A 19,430-nucleotide genomic window follows, 5' to 3' on the forward strand; every position below is an offset into this window, starting at 1 on the left:
ATGAAATATTACTAAAAATAATTAAAACGAATAATAATAAAGAATAATAATAATATGAAAAATAATAATAATAATAATTGATGGACAAAATGATAGCAATTTTAATATTTACAAAAATTTATTTCAATTAATATTTACTTTTCATAATTAATATTTACTAAAAATGAAATATTACTAAAAATAATTAAAATGAATAATAACAAAGAATAATAATATTATGAAAAATAATAATTAATAATAATTGATGGACAAAATGATACTAATTTTAATATTTACAACAATTTATTTCAATTAATATTTACTTTTCATAATTAATATTTACTAAAAATGAAATATTACTAAAAATAATTAAAATGAATAATAATAATAATAATAATTGATGGACAAAATGATACTAATTTTAATATTTACAACAATTTATTTCACTTAATATTTACTTTTGAGAATTAATATTTACTAAAAATGAAATATTACTAAAAATAATTAAAAAGAATAATAAAATAAAATAAAATGAAAAAGAATATTCATGTTAATAAAATAAAAAAGAAAAAAAATTAAAAAAGAAAAGAAAAGAAAATAAAATAAAATGAAAAAGAAAAAGAAAAAGAAAAAGAAAAAGAAAAAGAAAAAAATGTATTTTAAATGAAATCACAAATTTTATATCTTATAAGGGCAAAAATGACAATTATACAGAAAAAGCTATTTTACAGCTTATTTACCAAATACTACTTTGCTGCTCAAATCCATAATCCCACAGCTGCACCAAACAAGTTACCAGCTTATGTTCACAGCTATAAGTTATAATCTGTTAAGTTATAATCTATAATTACTTACCCACAGCTCTACCAAACGGACCCAATATAATATTTGAGAATATTTCAATATCACATATTTTTCTCTTCTTCATTTCTAATTTTTCTCCAACTAAATTACTTCTTATATATCATAAAATTATATCTATTGGAGAGGAGAAGGTGTTTCTCTTCAAATCATTGATTTTACGCACAACGCCCTTCATCACGGGCGCACGACACCTTTTCCATTTTAAAAAATTGTAGCTCAAAAATAATTGAACAAACTTCGCTTTCGATAAATAGTGATACAAATAATTCAAAACTTTTGAAGTACAAACAAATGATGCACAGTGAGTGTATAATGTCTTCTCTATTAAAATATTTGAATACACAGTAAGTTCTCTTTTTAAAATATTTGAATATATAGTGACTTCTTTATTAAAATATTTGTATGCATAGTAAAATCTATTTAAATAACATTTATATATATCTTTTTAAAATCTTTGTAATTATTGTAGAGATTTTGGATATATAAAAATAACCTACCACCCTATATGGGTATATCAATTTTGTCAAAAGAAAATAACCTATCAAATTTGTCAAAAGATGACAACCCACTAATATCACATTTGTCAAAAGAATACAACCAATCAATTTCAAATTTGTTAAAAGATGAATAGTGACCAATTGAATTTTTCAACACGTGAACAGTAAATTTTCCAAAATAATTTCGTAAAATCAGATCTTGCATAGTAATTTCAATATAAATAATATTTATAACAAATACATTGTATAACATATATTTTAAAAGATAAAATTGTGTCAGATAATATAAAATATGTATATTAAAATATCGCAATTTATCCCATAATATTTCAGACATTATCAAAATTAAATTACATGATTAACACACCTTATTATCATCATTTCAGCAATATTCATTTTATTTACGTATTATTTTTTAGTTGCTCAGCATTCTGTCCCATACAATATCAGTGGTCTAATAGTCTATAGAACGTTTCTTTTAGTTTAGTGGATACTTGTTTATCGCATAATATCACATACGCACTCCTCCACTTAAGCCACTCCGCTTTAATTTTATGAACCACATTCACTCTAATCTCCCCAATTGTTATGATAATCAATCATAAATAATGAAAATGTTTACTCTTAGATAGTTCTTAATTCTCAATCTCCACTTATCCTATACTACCATTGTTATTGTTACTAAAATTTACACTCCATGTACTCTGTTTTAATTCTGTTTATTCTAAATCTTTTAAATTCAAGTGTTCCTCTAAAAAGTCTCTAACTTAGTGTTAATTTTTTTTTTTACTCTCATCCACTAACAATATATAATTTATAAAAAATATACATCATAACATATCATCTTAAATATTTCTCGCAACCTAAATATTTAAATAACATGATGTAAAAATTATATTACAAGTAATCTCATTACTGGGATTCTCATTATTTTTTAAACATTGCCGTCTAAATATTGCCATTTAAAAAGTAAACTTTTTAACATAAATTAACAAAAAAAAAAAAAAAAAAAATTTAAATGTTTTATGTTAATCCCAAACTCACCCTAAATCCTATAAAAAATTTTAACAGCGTCGATGATACAAGGACAGCACTGGGAACATTTTCTGAATTCCTCCCCCACCATACAAAAGTAGAGAGAGAAAGTAAGAGAGAGAGAGAGGATCCCCAAATGGCATAAACCCCATTCTCTCTCTCCTTCCGCTATAAATACTCGAGCAGCCCACAGCTCTTCCTAATAAAAAAACAGAGAGCTCTCTGTCTCACTCTCTCCTGTACACTCTCTCTCTCCTCTATCTATACCCATTCTAGTTTAGCTCTATCTATCTATATATAAAGTGCTAGGAAGAGTTTGTGTTTTAGAGAGGGAAAGTCATGGATACCTATGCTGTTCATCTGGCGATGGCGGCGTTAGTCGGAGCTTCGTTCGTGGCTGTCTCGGCCTACTACATGCACCGCAAAACCCTAAATCAGTTGCTGGAGTTCGCCAAGTCGGTGGAGAGGGAAAGAGACCGAGACGACGCCGAGGACGACCACGACTCGCCGCAGCATTCCAAGAAGTACGCCGAGAAGCGGAGGAGCCACGGCGGCCGGAGGAAGGGGAATGGCTATTACCGCCGCTCTTCGACGTCGTTGCCGGATGTTATGACTAATTGCGGCGACGTCGACGGCGGCGATGAGAGGCGGAACGGTCCGGTTCCGATTGATGGCATTCCGGCTGGGTTGCCAAGGCTTCATACACTTCCTGAAGGTATGTTTATGTCGGATTTCTCACCGGAGATGAAAAATCTGTACTGAAATTGAGTGGAACAATTGCAATAGCAATAGCAATAGCCCTGATTTAGCACTTTTATACTCGCTAAATTGAATTCTTATTATTGAAAATTGGAATGATCAGAGGGATTGATGTGTATATGTTATAATTTAAGTGTGATGGAAATAAATTTAGTTGAAAAGGTGTAATAGATGAGTCGGCTGTGAAGTGCCGATGGTATGTTCGAATATGCACTGTATATGTAAAATTAGAATAAAATTTATAGAGTACGTGATTATTTGGACAGTGGTCATGGCTTCAATTTTGAGCTCTATTGTTATATTATCCCCAGCTGTGACTTTGCCCTTGTTGTTTAAGATCATCGGTAATGCTCTTGAAAAGCAGCAGGCATGCCTGAAATACAATTGGGAAATTGCAAATCAGTGAGATCTTTCCAAAATATTTACAAATTCAAGAAAAAGTTTGTAACTTTAATTATTAAAGTTGATAAAATTTACCACTAATTTGAAGTTGTTTTTTTAAAATTTCCACTGAATTGCAATTTCCCCAAATACAATTAGTTGTCCCTTCCAAACCTTTATCAGATAAGGGTGTTTGATGGGATTGATGATATAGAAGTTAAGATGCAGAAGCAATGACCGAACTAGCATAATGCTCTATTTTCGAAGTCATGCTGTTAGTTTTTAATGTTCTATTTTCAAAAATATGGTATTGGCATAAAAATGCAAACTTTGACAAATATTTTTATTGGTAATAAAAAGGGAGACAACTTTTTTGAATTGTCCCCTCGTGCAACGGAAACCCTTTGTTCATTGTCCATTTTATGCAGAAACTCATGACTAGCTCCTCAAAAAAAAATGAGGGTTTTTTTCTTGGTGCCTCTTTCTTTTCATGGCTTGGTTTGGGCTTATAGAACTTGGAATAAGAGAGGCAGGATCGTGTGGAAAGCTCCCATTGTGCGATTAAATGGTCCTTTTGGAAATAAAGAAATGCAAGAATTTTCAGGGATGTGGTTGATGTTGAGGTTGTGGATAGTACCATCGTCATCTTGGCAGCATCTTGCTGTCATTGTACAGTGAAATTTCTGGAGTTCAATTTCTTACGAGTAGGACTTCTTTAATTAAACATAGCTTTGTTATCTTGTGAACCCAGCAAATGTTGTCTTTATCATTTCACATGTTGTGACTTGTGGGTTATAAAGTAGCCTGTGGTTAGCCGCTTAATTTTTGCAGACTCCTTAAGTAATTCAACCTTAGCTTGTGGATTGTTTAGCCATTTAACCCATCTGGAGAATTGCATTATTTCTACTTTCCCTTTTCAGTCGACTAGTTATCTTGTGCAGAATTACATGCTCAGCATTTGGTCATACAATGAACACTTTCAGTCAAACAAAATGTCTTCGAGGAAAACAGAATAATTTTTCATTAACATGTGGTTTAAGTGAAAATTTAGCTCTTGATTGAACAGAATGGTGAAATAGGACCCAAAAAAGTTGGGACAACAATTTGTTGAGTTGAGTTGAGCTTGCATTTCCTTTTGTACATTAACTCTAATTATTTTGTAATTTCTTGTATTTTGGTAGGTACTTATCAAAAAAATGTTTATGCTTTTAGCAGTCAGATTTCTTTTGCTTCTGATAACAATAGTATTCTTTTATTTTAGGGAAATCTCCTGGCCATGCGAGTTCGACCAAAAGAGCTGGGCATCTAATTAGACCAACTTCTCCTAAGTCTCCTGTTGCTAGTGCTAGTGCTTTTGAAAGCGTAGAAGGATCAGATGATGAAGATAATATGACTGATAATGCCAAACTAAATGCGTATATTCATACTAACGGAAATGTTGTAAGTTGGTTAAGTAATCTCTCTCTCTCTCCCTGGTCATTGATGCTTTAATTGAATGGCCTTGCTTCAATTTTACAATATTGCTTCTCACAAATCCTGATTATTTCTACTATACATCATGTTTTACTGCATTTGGCAATGCTTTTATTATGTGTCTAATTATTTCCTGAATTTTAGTTAAACCTTACAATGCACAGGTCCCAGAGTGTAATAGCCTGTTCAAGGATTTACCAAGCCAGAATAATGCCAATGGAGAGCAAATACCTATAGCTGCATCAAGTATGATTCGGTCTCATAGTGTGTCTGGTGACTTGCACGGTGTTCAGCCTGACCCTGTAGCAGCTGATATTCTTAGAAAGGAGCCAGAGCATGAAACCTTTGTACGACTTAACATTACCCCAAATGGTATTTGCTTCTTCCTTCTCTCATTGGTGCATCTCGTTCTTTTCTGCACTCACATTCTCTTAATACCCTTTTGTGTGTAGAAATTACCCCGTGAACAATGTTTTCTAATTTTAAGTGTAGAAATTCAAGGAAGAAAGGAGAAGAAAATAGTTTTAGGAATCACTTCTAGAGGCTTTAGGCATCGCACCGTGGTTTGATTGCATCACAAAATTTATAAAAGAAAGCTGTAAAGTTCTGAAAATTCTGTAACATATCAACTCTGTTAATAGAAGCAATACACAACTTTATAGATTTTACGGACTTCCTTTTTCAATTAGGACTAGGATTCCAAGTGAAGAAACTAGACTTTTGATTTCTGAAATGTATGTAAGACCAAATAAGACTCCTAGATAAATAACCAATTCAATTACTTGATTCACAAGACGATCCATGAGCGACCCCTGCACAACCCATATCCATAAATTCTGCAAATTACCAAATACCCCCTAACCTTAAATAAACATAAATAAGACACTATTAATAGTAGAAATATAATTATAGATGGTTCTAATTGATCCCAATTGATTTTGGCTCGAAACCAAGCAATTTCCAAATGCTTTCTTAATTTTAGTTTTCCTTGCTCTTGTTGTAGACTGCATCAAAAACATGGTTTTCTCCCCTGAGGAAAATTGATGAAGTTATGATTTAAGGTGATTATGGGATGTCTACTGAAATTTTAGTGCAAGGGAATGTCATATTTCATCATCTCTAGGCTTATGAACCAGAGTGCTTTTGCCCATTTCGAGATAGGGGTGAGGGCGGCTTTGATGAGAGCTCAGGGAATTTGTCAATTGAAATTGATTTTGTAATGAGAAGCAAAAATTTGAAAAGTCATTAACACCATGTGATCAGATTTGCTAAGTCCTACGAGCATTATCTTACTCTCATCATTGTTTTGGCATATTGTTGTTGATATGCAATTAAGACTCTTTTGAAAAATAAAATTTGATATTATAATGCTTTGAACAAAACTTTAAGGTATTGTCCTGGATGGAATTGCATCTTGAGGGCAATGTTCTAATTATTTTTTATTTTTTCCTCTAATTATTATTAGAGATGCCATCACCTGAAGAAGCGGATGTATATAGGAATTTGCAAGCTTGCCTTGAACTCCGACAAAGTTATGTATTTAGAGAAGCTATTACTCCATGGGAGAAAGAAGTTATATCTGATCCAAGTACGCCAAAACCTAATCCAAGTCCATTTGATTACACTCCTGAGGGGAAATCTGATGTGAGTTTCTATTTTTGCTTCTTTGTTGTCAGTGTTTCTTGAATTCTGGGCTTAACTTACTGAGGCTTGTTTTCAATGATTGGTTTTCTGGTCATTGACATTTTAAGTTCTCTTGCAGCATTATTTTAAGATGGAAGATGGAGTAGCTCATGTTTATGCCAATGAAGATTGTAAGCTGCCGAAATTTTGATTGCTTTATGCTTCCTGTTTAGTGTGAATTGTTCATTTCTGTTTGATTTGAGACTAATTCTGTATGTCTGTTTCCTGATTCTTGTCCCCTTCCACAGCAAAAGAGAAGCTTTTTCCTGTTGCTGATGCAACAACCTTTTTCACTGACCTGCATCACATTCTTAAAGTAATAGCAGCTGGGAATATCCGAACATTATGTCATCATCGGCTGGTTCTTTTGGAACAAGTAGATCCATCCCCTTCCCTTTCTTTATAAACTGAAAGTATGCTAATTTTATTATGTTGAGAAATAATGATATGATGTTTGATGTAATGCTTATCTGGACATCTATTCAGAAATTCAGTCTTCATTTGATGCTTAATGCGGATAGGGAGTTCCTAGCTCAGAAAAGTGCACCACATCGTGACTTTTATAATGTCAGGAAAGTTGACACACATGTTCATCACTCAGCATGCATGAACCAGAAACATCTTTTGAGGTTTATAAAGTCAAAGTTGAGGAAGGAGCCTGATGAGGTAATGGCTACATTTTTATTTTTATTTTTTTGGTTTCCCTGCGTGTTTCCACTATGAGATTTGATCTGGGAATTTGGGGCTTCTTGTGCTTTCTATGGTCAGTTTCTAGCCACATAGAAAAGTCAAACTTGACACCTATTAAATGTAAACGAATCCTTGCTTAACTAACTAATGATAAGAGTTTCATTTGTGAAGTTGATATTTGTTGCAATTTCACTTAAATTTGAAGCTTTCTTCCGCTTCTTTTTTCAGGTTGTAATATTTCGAGATGGAACATACCTGACCTTGAAAGAGGTTTTTGAGAGCTTGGATTTAACTGGGTAATGAAGTAGTCTCTAGAATTTTTAATTTCATCATCCACTGTATCATCATTATCATCAAGTTCTCTCTCCCTTTTTTCTTTTTTTTTTTGGTTGCTGTTGTTGTCATGTATTTTGGCTTTTGTGAGATTCCTGGAATAATTTTTATTTTGCAATTATTCAAACAGGTATGACCTGAATGTTGACCTTTTAGATGTTCACGCTGACAAGAGCACCTTTCATCGTTTTGATAAATTCAACTTAAAGTATAATCCCTGTGGTCAGAGTAGGCTAAGGGAGATTTTTCTGAAGCAAGAAAACCTTATCCAGGGTATGTCCTGTTTGTTTTCTCATTTGAGTGAGATGCTGAAGTTGCATGTTGAGAAAGGGTTTTCTTTCTTGTTCTGTATGATTTCCTCCTGGAACTTCCTGTAACTACTTTGCATTAGGTTTCTTCATTTTGAAATCCAGAATTAGGCTTGAATAGTTGAAACAGTTTGTTCTTTTGTTAGCAATTAGTTGAGAATTGGTTGGTTTGGAAGAACTGCTGACAGGTCTGTTAGCAATTCTATTATGTAGCAATAAATGATCTTAGAATTGTGGTGTCAACCTAGTTGTCTAAGCAGCAGAGACACCACTATGGAGGGGCCATATTGTTGGCAAGCACTCTTAACATTGAGAAATGTGTTGGACAGTGCCTAAAATTTTTAAAAAGAAAGATACACACTTTTTATTATAGAAAAAGAAAAAAGTTGTTAGCAAGATATGTAAGAAAAGAGTGTTAGTAATAGTATATAGGGAACAACTATGTGCATGACACTTGTTAAGCTTCATTTTCCAGGTTATGCAGTTGTTAATATAGAAGTCTGAACAAGTCAGTCTTGATTATATATTTCTCTCATATGATCCACAAAATTATCTACTAATATACACGAAACATCCATATATTGTGTGTTTTCGCTATGTCCCTAACCTACTATAAAATCACAGTTGCCTTGTCCATGTCATGCCTGTGTCTCCGCTACAAAGGTCTCACTCTTCCCCTGTATATCTTCGTGGAAATGTCTATGTTTCTGATTTACTTGTCCCTTGATATTAAACCGTAAAATTTGTCACAGAAAGGACCAGATAAAGATGATTTTACTTAAATGTGCCTCCCAATTTAAAAGATTTTTTTACGAGCTTTAATATTAAATTGTGCTTCTAGTTCAATTCAGTTCTGTTTCATACATTATTTTTTGTGTCAATATTAACAAATTGTTTCTTTTGATTTATCTTCAAAATTTATTCTTTTCCTCATATGTTATTTTTGTTAATATGGTTTTGATCATTTCTACTATCCAACAGGTCGTTTCCTCGCTGAGCTGACAAAGCAAGTTTTTTCAGATCTTGCTGCAAGTAAATACCAGGTGTTTTTTTTTACATTTTTTCATAGATATTCGTTACCAGATTCTCCTAGATTAGTGAAAATATGCTGTCTGCTTTTGTTTCACTGCTGTTTGCTCAGATAGTTAGTGAGCATGAACACTGAATGTACATAACTTGAGTCATTCATTGCTTCCACCCCTCTTTTAGAAATTTTAAAACCTTTTTATTCTTTTAAGGGGGTTGGGGCAGGGGTTATGATTACTCCTTTATTCGCATTAAATGCTGGTGCTCTTTTACCACAAACCTGAACCAGAGAATTTAATGATATGTAAGAATATTTAGCCATGATTTTCTTTCAGCAATATTGTTTGCTACTATGAAGCACGGACACCTCTCCGAGGGCTCCGTACCAGTGTCGGACACGTGTCGGACACGGACACGCGTCCGACACGCGGTGGACACGTGTCGGACACGCACTACAGAGTGTCCAATTTTTTTTTATTTTTTCTGAATCCGGACACGTCCAGGACACGTTATGGACACTTTCGGACACGCACGGGGCCAATTTCAGAATTTACAAAACATTTTTAGGGTCAATTTCAGAATTTACAAAATATGTTTGGGGTCAATCTGTAAAAAAGCCCTAAATCGATCAAAAAGCCCTAATCGATCAAAAGCCCTAATCGATCTAACAGCTTAGTAGAGATCAAAAAGAGAAAGAGAGAAGGCGAAGAAACAGAGGAGAAGAGAACCTGGGCTCGTCCGTCGCTCGTCATCGCTCGTCGCTGCTCGTCGCTCGTCGTCGCTCCTCGGCCGTCGCTCGTCGCTCGTAAGGTACATCTTCTTCCTTCCTCAGCTTCGGTCTTCTTCCTTCTTCTTCTGGTCTTCGCCAGTCGATGTCTCTCTCTCTCTCTGTCTGTCGAGGTCTCCTCTCTCTCTCTCTCTCTCTCTCTGGTCTTCGTCCATCGTCTCGACTTCGGTCTCTCTCTTTCTCCGCGACTTCGGTCTCTCTCTTTTTTTTTTTCTATTTTCTTTTTATATTTTTTTCCCTATATTATTTCAGAATATATATATATATATTTATTAATTAATTTTTGTTAATAAGTCTTTTTTTCAGTATTTATTTCAGAATATATATATATATATTTATTAATTAGTTTTGTTAATATGTAATATATATATATATATTTTATTAGTTTTGTTAATATATATATATATATTTTATTAGTTTTGCTAATATATATATATATATATATATTTTATTAGTTTTGTTAATTTTAATAATAATGTGTGTTTATTAATTTTATTATAGGAACAAATTTGTAATTCTGAAACAATGGCTACTGCGGGTGGTAGTTCTAATGATGTACCTGATGATTATTTTGATGAGAACAAACCATCATGCATTTTGTAACAATTGATGGTTGGTAGCTTTAAATGACATGTTATGTATTGATGGAATGCAATTTTATGTTATTTCAATGTTTTTTTAATTATTTTTTAATAATTTTATGACATATAATAAATAAAATTAATTATATATATTGAACGTGTCCCCAGCGTGTCCGTGTCGTGTAATTTATGACATTGTAATTTCCCCTAAATTTTATAGGTGCCATTGCATGGTGCAATGATAAACGCTTGAGCTGCCAAGCATGAGAACTTGGGTTTTGTGTTTTTGAGGCAGCCATATTTTGCAAGTAAAGCCAAAGTTTAGGCCTGTACGCAGTCCACCTCTCTTAACATCGCCACTTGAGGGGGATAAACACTAAGGAATGGCCTTCGTTATTTGCATGAAATTTTATGTTCTTTGAACTGTCTTTAAATAGTGTGCTTTCGGAAGTTTTGGTGTTTTTTTTGATGTCCAGTTTAGGCTGCTCATAAACTTTTGAAATTTCATCCCATGACCAATTAAATTTCAGATCACCTTCTCAGGATTTCCTTTTGGGGTTGTTTGTTTGTTCTTTTTAATACATATTTCTGATGGTTTGTCCATATTAATATTTTGAAGTTGTTGTTGCTGCTACAGATGGCTGAATACAGGATATCCATATATGGTAGAAAGATGAGCGAGTGGGATCAAATGGCAAGTTGGATAGTGAATAATGACTTGTACAGTGAGAATGTTGTTTGGTTGATTCAGGTACTTAATAGAATCTGTGTCTCAGAACCCATCAAATTTGTTTTTTGATGTTGTACTTATTTATTCTCTTCTTGTCTTTTCCTGTACTTTAGCACTTTTATTGTTGTTTTATGGAAATTCTTTCACAAATTAAAAGAATTTGAATTCCTCTTTCTTTAGCTTCCGCGATTGTACAATGTGTACAAGGAAATGGGAATTGTGACGTCATTTCAGAACATTCTTGACAATATCTTTCTTCCTCTGTTTGAGGTTACTGTTGATCCAGATTCACACCCCCAGTTGCATGTTTTCTTGAAACAGGTACACCCTCTATTGTTTATGAAGCCTTTTCATTGTACCAGTTATGGGGTTATAGTAAATCTTTAATATGTGTATGCCAAGGAGAATTTTGATATCTAAAAGCTGACTATAGTGTGATGAACTGAATGATCATTGTTGGTCTGTTTTCCTGTTCAACAAATGTGTTTATGGGCTTTGGGATTCAAATGTTTATGTTCTTTTTTCACTTATCAAAGTTTTTTGTTTATATTTTTTTTCACTTGTTTCTTTGATGCATGCACATAGTTATGCTGTTTTGTCTTTTTATGTTTCTTATTTCTTGATAGAGTAAAATATATGTTTTGTTTATGAAGGACCTCTTTCGTTAGCTTGCACTGGGTTGCATTTGGACTTATGGCTCTTTGCTCCTCAAAAGATGAGGTTTATCGTTGTATTTCTACTGTGATATTTCTTGAGCAGCCTTATTTGGTGGCAATTTGTGTTTCAAAGGAAATTATGCAACTTGTTCTTATGCATGTCCGGTCATGTCCTTTCTTGCCACACAGGAATGTTTCATAGAGCTATGCACTTTGCAATCAATAATTGAATAAACACTGTGCTGAGTAGATTTTAAGTCCAGCTATGTGAAGCAATGACATCTGGCTTTTGGCTAATCCACCCTGTTCCAACTTGTTAAATGCACATGCTAAGTGTCGGACACAAAATGGCATGCGAACAGATATGGATATCTCTGTCATGGTTACTTTGATTAGATGAACTTGTAATGAGTGATGGTACTCCATCACAAAGACAGTTTAAGATGGGCGCAATCACTTGCTTAATATCACATGAACAGTTCTATAATACTAGTTTGGGGGTATTAAAGTGGAAGATATGGGTCACAATCCAGTCCTAGTCCCATGGCCTGAGATCTTGATGTTGGACAGCCTGAGACACTAACTACACTTGACATTTATATTTGAGTATGTGCAATGTTGATCTAACTGAAATCATATTGCAGATTTTCAGTACTAGATGCTGTTTGACAGTTTAAGTTGCATTCTGGCTTATTTTTTGTTTTATCATATCTGAAGGTCTAAGATTACTGACTATGATATTTGTCCTTGTCATGTACTTGCGATTTCAGGTTGTTGGGTTGGATTTGGTGGATGACGAGAGCAAGCCTGAAAGACGCCCTACAAAACACATGCCCACGCCAGCTCAATGGACTAATATATTCAATCCTGCGTTTTCGTACTATGTGTATTATTGTTATGCTAACCTTTACACTCTAAACAAGGTGCGTATCATACCTTCAGAAACAACATTATACACTCATTCTGAGAAATGCTAGCAAGTAGGTGTAGGATATGACTTTTGGATTTTAGATTCTTTCTTCTCTCTCTATGAAAAATAAGAGCTATTATGGAACTCCACTTATCCGACCTCATCCATGTCAGTATTGTTTGTTTCATATATATCAGCGTCCTTAGAAATGGAAATTTTGCATATGAATGCCTATTTTGCCTATTTTTTTTTTAATCGAGTTGCATTCCTCTTCCCCATGTAGCATAGACATGGACACTACAGGATAAAGATTCTAATTCGTGAGAAATTTGTTCTTTCAAGTTGCTTGTTCCTTGTTTTACTTTAGTTAAATTCTGCACTTCTAATGTTATGTCTCAGCTTCGTGAGTCAAAGGGCATGACAACTATCAAATTCCGCCCGCATACTGGGGAGGTATCGATGGACGCTCCATTCAACTTTTTTACAATTATCACATTGTATAAAATGCTCATGTATATTATTATGTTTAGGCTGGTGACATTGACCACCTTGCTGCATCATTTCTTACGGCTCATAATATTGCGCACGGAATCAATTTGAGAAAATCTCCTGTACTTCAATATTTGTACTACCTGGCTCAGGTAAGAAGGAAGATTAAACTTCTTTTAGAATGAGGCATATTGAGTGTCGATCATTTCTAATTCTTAATGATTTGTTGTCATCAGATTGGCCTGGCTATGTCTCCTCTGAGCAACAACTCCTTATTTTTAGACTACCATCGGAACCCTTTCCCTATGTTTTTCTCACGGGGCCTCAATGTTTCCCTTTCTACTGATGATCCATTACAAATCCACTTGACAAAGGAGCCCTTGGTGGAAGAATACAGTATAGCTGCTTCTGTGAGTACCCTCCTTCCTTTGCATTACATAAGTACATAGACATGAAATAATGAAGGTTCAAGTAGATTAACTCTCCTCTCTTACAGGTTTGGAAGTTGAGTTCATGTGATCTGTGTGAAATAGCCCGTAATTCAGTCTACCAATCAGGTTTCTCACATGCTCTGAAGGTACATAGTCTTATCCAAGTAATAGCAATTACTGACAGAAAACTTTCCAATCTCTGCTTTCAACTGGAGCTGGGTCTGCTCCAATCCTCTCTTTTGGGTTGGGTCGATTGAGATGGTGCAATTTTTGTGGGTTGGGTCATGTTTTGTTTTGGGTTAGAATTGCAATTCCACTTGACAACAAGTTAGACAAAATTTAACAAAAAAATATTCTTTATCTTGCATCCTCAAAAAATTCTTAAAAATAATATTAACCTAGTATAAAAAATCTAAAGAAGTTAATGAATAAAAGCGATGGAGAAACTATAATTATTGCCACTCTGCCGATAATACATTATCTATTAAATGGATGAGCATTGAAAATGTTGGTTAGACACGTTGTAGTCAATTTAAGTTTTGTGTGGGAATTTGACTGAACATTTGGTGTGTTGCATTAAAAGGTGTGTGCTTCTTTGCCTATGGCGGATATGGTGTCCAATGAAATGAGAAATGGGGTAGAGAAATAGTGAAAGAGTAGTCTGAGTGGAGGGTTTGTAAAATAAACATCTAGAGGAGACAAATTGCAGGATTTTTTTTTTGAAAAAATTGCACGAGATACAAAAGATATGGGTGGACATATATAAAAATTCTAGGGGGCAAATTGGAAAATATTTTTATAAATATAGGTAGAAGTAAACTTATTAAAAAGTTGAGGGAGCAACTGACTCCCCTCTGGGCATTGTGGCTTCATCGTTGGTTAGGCTAGTTCTCAAGGAAACCCGTTGTGCAATAGTATATACTTTTTGTAGATGATATTATGTTAGTGGATGAGATTAGAGAAGGAGTTAACACAAAGTTGGAGATTTGGAGAGAAATATTTGAATTTGAAGGATTTCGGATAAGCAGAACTAAAACAGAATACATGTAGTGTAAATTTAATAACAGTAACAATGAAAGCAAAGGAGAAGTGAAGATTGAGAATCAAGAGCCATTTAAGAGTGAACATTTTCGTTATTTAGGGTCGATTATCACAACGGCAGGGGAGATTAATACGGATATGGTCCATAGAATTAAGGCGGGCTAGTTTAAGTGGCGAAGTACACCTGGGGTATTGTGTGATAAACAAGTACCCACTAGACAAATGAAATTTTTATAGAACGGCTATTAGATCAACAATATTGTATGGGACGGAGTGTTGGGTAACCAAGAAACAATATGTAGATAAAGTAAGTATTGCTGAGATGATGATGCTAAGGTGGATGTGTGGCAAGACTAAAAAAGACAGAATTAGGAATGAATGAGTATATTCGGAAATGGGTAGGAGTAGCACCGATAGAAGATAAGTTGACAAAGAATAGATTGAGATGATTTGGTCATATTCATCGGAGACCAACAAAGGCAGTAGTGAAGAGATGCGATGCAGTGACGGTAGATGGAAGTGTTAGGAGACGGAGTAGACCTAAATTGACGTTGGCTAGCGTAGTAAATAGAGATATGAATCTACTTAATTTGACCAACGAAATGACCTTTAATAGAGCTGTGCGGAGAAGAAAGATTCATGTAGCCAACCCCTTATAAAGCATGGATGCTTCGAAAAACATGCCGTACCCGTACCGGGTACTTACCGACGTATGGTACCTCGTATGGTACTTCTGTATACATATCAGATACACGAAACACGTATCTAAATTTTTTCTTCTTAATTTTTGGAGTACCTAGACGTACCTAGTATATATCCAAGTTGTACTGTATCTCAGTTGAAACAATATTTTTTTCTTCTAAACCAAATCAAACCAAACCAAGCCTTAAGTCCCGTCAAATGGGGTCGGCTACATGAATCCTTCTTCTCTACGCGGCTCTATCAAAGACTATTTCGCTAGTCAAATTAAGTATATCCATATCTCTATTTACGACGCTAGCAAACGTTAATCTAGGCCTATTTGGTCTCCTAACACTTCCATCTACCGTTACTGCATCACATCTCTTCACTACTGCCTCTGTTGGTCTCCGTTGAATATGACCAAACCATCTCAATCGATTCTCTCTCAACTTATCTCCTATCAGTGCTACTCCTATCCATTCCCGAATACACTCATTCCTAATTCTGTCTTGTCTTGTCTAGTCTTGCCACACATCCACCTTAGTATCCTCATCTCAGCCACACTTATCTTATCTACATGTTTCTTAGTTGCCCAACACTCCGCCCCATACAACATCGCTGGTCTAATAGCCGTTCTATAGAACTTACCTTTTAATCTAGTGCGTATTCGTTTATCGCACAGTACCCCAAACGCACTTCTCCACTTATACTATTCTGCCTTAATCCTATGGGGCCACATTCGCATCAATCTCACCCGTTGTTGTGATAATCTATCCTAAATAACGAAAATATTCACTTTTAGGCAAATATTGATTCTCAATCTTCATTTCTCCTTTGCTTTCATTGTTACTGTTACTAAATTTACACTTTCTGTCTTAGTTCTGCTTATTCGGAATCCTTTAAATTCAAGTGGTTTTCTTCAAATCTCTAATTTTGTATTAACTCCTTCTCTAGTTTCATCCACTAGCACAATATCGTCTGCAAAAATCATACACCATGGCACGTCATCCTGAATATTTCTCGTCAACTCATCCATAACTAAAGCAAAAAGATAAAGACTCAAGGTAGATTCTTGGTGTAATCCTACAGTAATAGGAAATTCATTTGTCTTTCCAGCAGGCGATCTAATAATGGTCGTTACCCCTTCATACATGTCCTTAATTATATTAATGTAACATTTTGTTACCCCTTGCTTCTCTAACATCCACCATATTATATCTTTAAGCATTTTATTGTATGTTTTTTCAAGGTCGATAAACATCATATGAATGTCTCTTTTCTTTTCTTTATACTTTTCTATTACTCTCCTCAAAAGATAGATTGCTTTCATTGTTGACCTGTCAAGCATAAACTCAAATTAATTCTCTGATATCTTTGTTATATCTCGCAATTGGCGTTCTATCACCCTCTTCCACACTTTCATTATATGACACATTAGTTGTTGCAACTTTGAACATCTTCTTTATTCTTATAGATTGGCACTAAAATAATCTTCCTCCACTCATCTGGCATGTTCCTAGTCAACAAAATTTTGCTAAACAACCTAGTCAATCAAGCAAACTCTTTTTTATCCAAACACTTCCAAGCTTCAATAAGAATATCATCGGATTCTAAAGCCTTATTTGATTTCATCTTATTAAGTGCAATCTCTACTTCAAAGTTCCTATAAAACCATTAGTCTTGGTTTATCGTATTACTGGCTATTTTTTCCCCTATTGACGTTCCTTCATGTTCCTCATTTAATAGTTTCTCAAAATAGTTTTTCCATCTTTCCTTAATCTCTTCATCCTTCACCAATACCTTAGAATCCTCGCTCTTAATGCACTTAACTTGATTAAAATCTCTTATTTTCCTCTCCCGTGTTTTAGCAAGTCTGTACCCTCTTCTATAATTAATAATATTTTCTTCTTCTACAGAAGTAAAACTCCTTTCACTAGACTTCTTTTTTATTTTTCGTTTCATGTTTAGTATGATTTTAATATTAAACTATAATTTATAAGTTATTTAATATATTGACATTTAATTTTGATTTATATTTTTACTTTTAACATTAAGTGTTAATTGTAGGTTGAACCTTAACAAATTAATAATTAATTTTTGCATTACTCTTAATTAAAAATAAATATTTTTTTGCAAGCGTAACAAGCCGTACCCGTACCCGTACTTTTTTTTTTTTTTTTTTTTAAAAAAAATTTACCGTATCGATGTACCCATATTGTATCAGTACCAGTACTCGTACCAATATCCGATCCCATTTGATGAGACTTCAGGCTTGGTTGGTTGGTAACAATGATGTAGTTTTGTTACTGGTGGAAACTTTCAATTGAAGTGATTATGGATTTTAACTACAAAATCTCTTGGTCCATATGCTTTTTGACTTCTTGACATGCTCAAAAGAATGTGATGGGCACCTTGTGGATGTACGAATGTCATAGAGCACTGCCTTGAAGAGACTATCGAGAAGTTGAATTTGTGATTATTGTATATCCATTATAGTCCTAATATTTCTCATTCTTAATTTGTTTGTCGGGTGGTCTGTTGATTAGACACATTTTTCGGTTGCATTGGTTAAGCTTTGTTGCTACTTTAAAGCAACTATAAACTACATGGTGAGAGACTGAATTCTGTGGGAATTTTTTGGTCTATTATGTTTATTCTTTTTTTAAGCCAATCCCAAATACTATGGATTGTGAAGTTGAGATTGTAAGTTTGGTTTTGTTTTGTAAGCTTATGTAGTTAGTAACTAGAATGGTATGTGCTATTTGATTCTTGGGAAAGTATTTTCTCATTTTTGGTTATTGACCATCGAGTATTTTGGTCGTTTTTGTTTTGTTAGTCGCACTGGATTGGGAAGGAGTACTACAAGAGAGGACCTGATGGCAATGATATTCACAGGACTAATGTGCCTCGTATCCGGTTGGAATTTCGCGATTTGGTATGTTTGTGGAACCTTTTGCATCTGGTTTTTTATATGTTTTTGTGCTCTCTTTTTTATATAGTTCTACTTTATTTGAAGTCTCAATTTGGTACTGAAGAAGCGAGACTTCAGAGAACCGTTGCCTTCATTTTAAAGAAAAAAATGCAAGAAATAGTTGTAACGATTCAGGCTTTCACAGCTTAAGTAGAGTGATACTAGTTAACAAGTTTTATAGTTTAGGGAATGAAAAGAAGTGGTGAACCGTGTTGTTTGCCTACCTCGTTACGTGAGAAAGCATATGCTGAAATCAGAATCAAAATGATACGTGAGATGGTTTGGACATTGATATCCTTGCCCAGTTGCATTTTCTGTTAAAACAAATGGGCCCCTGAGAGAATAACAAGTTGCTAATTAATGGAACTTTGCTTTGCAGATCTGGAGAGAAGAGATGCAACTAGTTTATCTAGGGAATGCCAGTTTTGCTGAATACATGGAACCATAATATGCTTGGCTTGTGCTACTGCATTCTCACTATATTTCTTATGTTTCCAGAGGTACCTATCAGGAGTTTATTGTTTTTGGAGATTTCTCAGTAAATATATATATATATATATATATAACAGAAAGATGGTTTGTGTTCTATCACCAGTTGTCGGAGGTGAAGGGCCTGCATTTCTTCTCACCAACAGTGAGTTGTACATGAGTCCACGAACTGGCCTATAGTGCAAGCCAGAGGTTAAAGCAGGCAAATGTTGCGGGACATGAGTATGCAAATATGCATGGAAATGTATTTGGTATTTGAGGAAGAGCTTGGGTCTGCAGAACAGCCTAGAGTACCTAGCTAGATCCATCCCAATATATATATATATATATATGAGTGAATGGAATCTAGTTTTTTAAGGTTTACTTAGGTTAACAATAATTAAATACATCATTAGTGAACTTTATACTAATGCTTAGCTTATATTTACCAAAGGGAAGCAAGGAAAAATTCTTCCCATGCGTAAATTTGTTTTGTATTCATGGAATAAACGTGTAAAACGTTGAAAGATTGTCTTTATTACCCATGATAAGGAATAAACTTAAATTATTGTATGATCATAATTTCAAAGGGCATTCATTCAGTGTTGCTCCTGAAATGAAAAGGTGTGATTTAAAATACACAAATGACCCAGTGCT

At 34.2% G+C, this 19,430-nt stretch overlaps 1 protein-coding gene across 1 annotated transcript; it reads left to right on the top strand.

Annotated features, from left to right (window-relative positions):
- Positions 1 to 2,419: 2,419 nt before the first annotated feature.
- Positions 2,420 to 19,412, top strand: FAC1 (AMP deaminase, putative / myoadenylate deaminase). The gene is made up of 20 exons (XM_028265443.2): positions 2,420 to 3,090; positions 4,777 to 4,955; positions 5,153 to 5,360; positions 6,454 to 6,632; positions 6,751 to 6,802; positions 6,920 to 7,047; positions 7,158 to 7,337; positions 7,590 to 7,657; positions 7,825 to 7,967; positions 8,984 to 9,045; positions 11,034 to 11,147; positions 11,307 to 11,447; positions 12,553 to 12,705; positions 13,092 to 13,145; positions 13,223 to 13,333; positions 13,418 to 13,591; positions 13,678 to 13,758; positions 18,171 to 18,269; positions 18,685 to 18,805; positions 18,901 to 19,412. The coding sequence occupies exons 1-19, from the start codon at positions 2,715 to 2,717 to the stop codon at positions 18,751 to 18,753; spliced, it is 2,571 nt and encodes an 856-aa protein (XP_028121244.2). The 5' UTR covers positions 2,420 to 2,714; the 3' UTR covers positions 18,754 to 18,805; positions 18,901 to 19,412.
- Positions 19,413 to 19,430: the final 18 nt, after the last annotated feature.

Source organism: Camellia sinensis, chromosome 10 (assembly GCF_055761805.1).
Source record: "Camellia sinensis isolate YWXY chromosome 10, ASM5576180v1, whole genome shotgun sequence".
NCBI classification, from domain to species: Eukaryota; Viridiplantae; Streptophyta; class Magnoliopsida; order Ericales; family Theaceae; genus Camellia; species Camellia sinensis.